The sequence below is a fragment of the Camelina sativa genome, chromosome 1 (genome assembly GCF_030686135.1).
Source record: "Camelina sativa cultivar CO46 ecotype springtype chromosome 1, ASM3068613v1".
NCBI lineage: Eukaryota > Viridiplantae > Streptophyta > Magnoliopsida > Brassicales > Brassicaceae > Camelina > Camelina sativa.
The window spans coordinates 22,978,346-22,984,345 of NC_141880.1; the positions used below are offsets into that span (position 1 = coordinate 22,978,346).

The 6,000-nt window shown below is 37.5% G+C and overlaps 1 protein-coding gene across 3 annotated transcripts; it reads right to left on the reverse strand.

The window, feature by feature from the left end:
• Positions 1-2,477: 2,477 nt before the first annotated feature.
• LOC104699967 (protein RGF1 INDUCIBLE TRANSCRIPTION FACTOR 1) lies at positions 2,478-4,757 on the reverse strand. 3 transcript variants are annotated; one of them, XM_010415397.3, is made up of 5 exons: positions 4,574-4,746; positions 4,375-4,414; positions 4,054-4,299; positions 3,816-3,956; positions 2,478-2,986 (listed from the first exon to the last, which is right to left on the reverse strand). In XM_010415397.3, exons 2-5 carry the CDS (start codon positions 4,375-4,377, stop codon positions 2,609-2,611), a joined length of 768 nt encoding a protein of 255 aa, XP_010413699.2. In that variant the 5' UTR covers positions 4,378-4,414; positions 4,574-4,746; the 3' UTR covers positions 2,478-2,608. The 3 variants fall into 3 exon arrangements, with proteins under 3 accessions (XP_010413699.2, XP_010413692.2, XP_010413716.2); XM_010415390.3 differs by lacking the exon at positions 4,375-4,414 and having other exon boundaries at positions 4,574-4,757; XM_010415414.3 differs by lacking the exon at positions 4,375-4,414 and having other exon boundaries at positions 4,054-4,290.
• Between the last annotated feature and the right edge of the window lie 1,243 nt (positions 4,758-6,000).

Below are 6,000 nucleotides of genomic sequence, written 5' to 3' on the forward strand. Positions count from 1 at the left end.
ACCCAGCACGTCAGCGGGAACTCGCGCGTGTGTATAGTTTCGAAATAAAACGTGCTCGGTCAAAATTTTGCATAATATCAAATATATTTAGAAGTTTTCAGACAACTACGCCCAAATATATTTGGAATAAGTTTGAAATATATCTATGTCCTTATCCTTGCGTATCCAGACAAATTAAATTATTCTTGATGTTTACGCACAATCTTATCATTTCTCTAACTTGGAGATCAAGATACTCACTCCTATAAATAAACGTTTACTGAAATGTCTCGAAAACACTATAACGACCCAACAAATTTCATTTGTCTTTTTTCTTGAAAAGTAAGTGTACAGATAGTATTATACATGGCAGATCACCACGGTTGTGTCATGCGATTTAAAACCTCATAAAACAGTCATACTGTGTTAAATTAATTGAATTAAAGAAAGAGATAAAATCTCGCTTTCGAAAAATAAGTTGACAACTTTCTCTCTCCTTTCTTTCTCCTTTCTCTCTAAAAACCAACTTTCAGTTCTAGGTTTTTTTGCTTCTCCGGTGTGCCCTTCCGGCGCCGAAGAGGGCTTTCTATCCTCTTTTAGTTTTTTCTCTCTTCCTTCTGACATCTCTCTTCCCATCGGTAAGGAGGTCCTCCGTCTTGGTCTGGTCACTCAGGATGGTGGTTCTGGTGAGTCTGTTCGGCGCGTGAAGCGAAGATTCTGTTGGTGGTGACCGCTGGTGAAAGTTTTGGTGATGGTGATTGAGGACGGCATCAAATCCGGAACCAGATCTGGCGGATCGGGTGTGGTTTCTTCGTGGGTCGTTATTCTCATCCGGCGGTTCGTTGGCTCCAGATGAGTAGTGAGAGTTTTCTCATTCCAGTTGAGGCGGTTCTTTGCTTGGTGGTTTGGTGTTGTATGTCAGGTAAGGAGGCCGGCGCTTAATTTGCAGGCTTTGGATCTGCAAGAGGAAGGCAGAGGTGGGTAGATCTCTTCTCCGACAACAGAGATGTGGTTTGGTCTCCCAACCGATGCGACTGTGGCTTTTTTTGTCAGTTCGGGAAGCTCTTGATCAAGTCGCGGTGGCTCGCGGTGGAGTTTTCTTGGGGTTCAGCTGTCCAATCTGAGCTGTGGGTTGCGGCGGAAGTCGGCTGGGAGGCAGGAGGGTTGAGTTGCGTTGTCACGGTGGTTAACTGTGGAGTTTGGCAGCTTCTAGGCTCTCGTGGGTTTTCGGGGATGTTGGACGGTGAATTGAACCACCACCGTCTGCAAACCGCCACGATACTTGCTTCCACCGGACCGGATTGAAGAGTTGTTACCTGAAGGAAGCGGTTGTCGCCGGAGTTATAAGGGGGGTGTTCGATCTGAGTGAGCAGGTTGCTAGGAACGGGACCTGACTTCGCGGAGCCTGTTATTGGTTGTCTGAACTGGTCGGAAGATTTGTAGCAGGTCCGGTGGTTTCACCGCAGATGGAGAACTGACGGATCTGGGTTGCTACCGTCAAGGGATTCGATCTGGTGAATCCGCCGCAACGTCGTCGATCTTGCAACCACCGGCGCTACAGTTCGAACAGTTGTCTCAGGTTGATCAGCAGGATCCGATCCTCCTTTCCGGCGAAGGCACTTCAACGTCGTTTTCCTTCTTTTTGTATATATTGGGTCTCTTGTATGTAATCTAAAGCCAAGCCTATTTGGGAAGACCAATTATATTTTAATATAATAAATTAAAAAAAAAAAAAAAAATCTCGCTTTCGTATATTCGTCTTTTCCTCAATCTATTTATCGTGATTTTTAATATAAAATTTTATGGTGTGACAACATGTGGATAAGAAACAAGGTCAACGAAAACAAAGTGGAAAAGCAAGCCTCCCAGACTGCATGACAATCGCAAACTAGCCGAAGAATGGACACTACCTACTCCTTTTGAGAACATACTTAAGTGTCCAATAGACACTTGAGAACCGGCGACATCAGTGATGTCACATCACCCTCCAACTGCTACTCCAACAAATACATCAAGAGAAATAGTCTCTTCACACACCAGTTATGTGACAAATACCTAGAGGGGACATATTTCCAGGTTAATCCTATCCGGAACCAAATAAGAACATCGTCTTTTAGGAGACAAAATAAGGTTGGCGAATGGCAAATAACATGAGAATAACCAAGCCCCCCAACAAATACACTGGCAAGATATCCTTCCTCCTCATTTTCGAGAATAAGAAAGGAGATCTCGCTAAGTAAACGATGTGGTGGGGTCACTGAACCGACCACGTCACATGATCTGAGTGACGAAATACAAAAGTGATCTATATATTGGTTAAGAATATAAATATTTGCTTATGCCTATTAGGGATATTGAGTCTTTGTTCAAACTAATCTATTGGACACAATCAATGTCCAGTCCAAACGGAAACAGATTATTATACGATCATATCAAATTTTCTTCTTAAGTATGCTAAACTAATTTCTATGTAACCAAAAAAAAAAAAAAAACAAAAAAAGAAAGCTGATTATAAACTTTATTTGAGAGACCGTGCCACAAGAATTCATACATGTAACATATAAGACTATATGGTGAAATGAAACTAATAAAGAAGATTAAGAAACAAAAAGAAAAATAAAAGAGTACGTTAACAGAGGGGAGATCGTTGAGGAATGCCCTTTCGCCGATTGATGCAAGTGGAAATATCGTCAGGATCCTCTGATACCTCTTTATAACTATTAGCGGATTTGGCACATAGGCAGAATCCGGTCCGCTTTTTCCTCACAACATGGGTGGTGGAGGCGGCGTACGCAGCAGCCGCACCGGCATTGTTATCAGAGGAAGCCGAGGACCAGCTCATGGACTCATCACCGTCTACCACCGTTGATCGAGGAGTCTCGTAGGCTGCCACATCATCATCCGTCAGTAAGTCTTGTGGGATGATGTAGTCAGGACCTAGGGTTAGAGTGTGACATGGTTTTAGGAATGGGGTTAAGTCCCTGTAACGTTTCATCACGAAGTCCACCTACATGCATATATAAACCAAAATCTTTAAAATATTCATTTCTTGCAACATTAAAACAATACATGCTCAAAAAGCATATTGTTTTTACGACTATATGTGTGCGTGTAATGGTGAATTCACTGTATTTTCTGGCAACATAATATCACAAAGTGCAACAATGAAGTGGTTTGAAGTGTGGTTGTGGATTACACCACTTTGGACCAAAGCACTAGCTTCACATGATATGGGAGTTTTTACAGTATTTATGCATATAAACATATATAGTTCCAAGTTCCAACGGCAAGGTCAATGAGAGGATAAAATAGACTTATTTTTTTAAATGTTAGCCTCCCCTTTATGGATTTTTCTTCATGTTTTTAATTAAATAATACATTAGTTCAAAAGGACAAGATTTCAAAATCTAACCTATTTATAATGTTTTTACAATAAACGGTTTATTTTATTAACCCGTTTTTTCTTGAGATTCTCATCTTCGGAAACTAACAAGTTTTATGGGTTAAAAACATTTTAAGGGACGGTCAGGTTAGATAAGTAACAATGTATACGTTTGAGCAAAAAATAAATAATAGTCAGGGTATGTATTAACTTGCAGAATAGTATCCTATGCTGTATTTGTATTTTCTACTTATGGACGAGTTTAAAAGGGGAACATGAGGTTTCTCATAGAAATGAATCAACTCTAAAGTTCACACTATCACATAACTTAATTATACATAATATATATATATATATATAATATTTTAACCTAAAATTTATTCTAAGTGAGAATAGTATATCAAGCAGAATTGAGTGGAATATTTTGTAGAAGTAATAGTTAGGATGAAATAACCTTACAACCCAAGGAGCAATGGATATAAGGTTCTTGAAGACTTCGGTCGCAAGAAGTGCAATAGTTGCCAGCTCCTTTAAATTGTCTATTTTGTGGTCTCTTCTTGATGAACACCACCTTTGCACTATTTATTGTATAAGCCTGTCCATAATTCAACCCCCAATCAATTTATCATAGATACGAGAGGAACATGTATAGATAGATATATCTATAATAGGTCTTAGAAAACATTACTTACTTGAACGTTAGAGCAGTCTACGAGTTTTTGGAGATCTTCAAGCCGAACAACATCATGATACACATAACGGCGAACCTGAAGGAGTCTATGGAATCTATGAGAGGGAACACAGTGAGGGCAGAGACTGATGCAACAATCAAGACAACACACGTTCCTCTCGTTCTTCTTGGCTGTCTCGTGGTATGGACATCCGACAAAGAACTTCTCTGCGTATAGCGCATCCAACCATGCCGGTTTCTGAATTCCCTACCACACCATTTACACAATTTCTAAATTATTTAACAGATAAACAAGCTTAAAAAGAAAAAAACAATTTCATACCATAATTCAACTGTTTCTTAGCTGTATCCACCATTAAAATCTATAGTTATTAACCAAGGAGTCAAAATGAGGATAAAGCCATAATTTGTAAGGAATTGCGTATAAATATTGAGAATCATATAGTAAAGGAACTGAGATGAAAGTGATAGATTCACTACTTAAGCTGGTATAGCTAGAATTGAAGAAATAGTTAACCTACCATGAGGACACAACTCAACGTAAGCTTTGGGAGATGGAATATTTTTGGCCACTACTCACTACAAAGAGTAATATTAGGAAGAGAAAAAGGATTGATTAGGGGACTACAGATGATAGGATTTATGGAGGATCACAAGGAAGAGAGAGAGAGAGAGAGAGAGAGAGAGAGAGAGAGAAAACTTAATATTTGATTATTCCTCGGAGATATAACTCTTTTACGCATTTTTAATATCATATAAACTTGGTTGTTGTTTATTAGTGTTGGTGAGACGAGAGATAGAGGGAAGAAAAAGAGAGAGAAAGTGAGGAACGTGGGAGCTGTTTCCGTGTCTCCTACTTTAAACATATATTTATTTGGTCATCTTCTTGGCTTAAGAGCTTAATTAGGTTAAACCCTCCGTGAGAAGCTGTTCTGCTTCTCCCCAATTTTATTATCTTTTTCCTTCGCATTATCATCTACCATTTGAGAGTAGGGTAGATAAATCCCCTACTACGCATTTTAAAATAATCACTACTTACTTGGATGTTGTAAAGCGACTCATATTGGTGTTCATTAGCCAATTGAGGAAGATACAAAACTACTATGAACAAATCATCGGTCCACACATTAGCTAATATAATAGTTAGATAGGCTTGTCGTAGATATTTTTATATATATGGTTAGGGATACTTAAATTTAGATATAAATATATAATAGATTAAATAAACATGGATATTGATTGACTAGTCAAATTATTGCCAGTAATACATTATAGTACTATGGAAAACAACTATGCAACCTAAACTACAAAAAAAAAACAAATGAACGTAACAAATCTTCGTAATGCAATCCTTAAAACCATTTTAATTTACTCTATAGTACTAAAACATGTTTGTTATAATTATACAAACGTATCTACATAGTTTTATCCGCTTATATATGCTGCTAACAACATTTCAATAGGGTAATGTTATCTACTAAAAAGCTCATGTATTTTGGTTCAACCAATTTAAGATTCATGGAAACTTATACACCGTCAAATTCTTGTTGTTGTGCGTGTTAGTAGTAGTACTAAGAACTTATTTTATGCCTGACCTGATTATATAATATTTTCTGTCTAATATGAGTAGAAATGTACAGAGCATATGGTTAATCATAATGGTAGTAATTTATTAATTACAATACCCAAGAAGAAAACATCAAGAAAAAGATTCTTCTGTCTTACGCCAACTTGTTCTATTTTATTGTCATAAACTTCTAAATGCTACCGGTAAAAAAAAAGTCTAATTGTACTCGGCAGATAACCATATATTTTATAAGTCACCGAGTATATTTTATATATATAATTAATTAATCAAATTAAGAAGGCTACCTTGCAATATTTACATTTTAACTTGATCTTCAAAATCTTACATGTTCTACATTATATTTTGAAACTTTCAATTCTG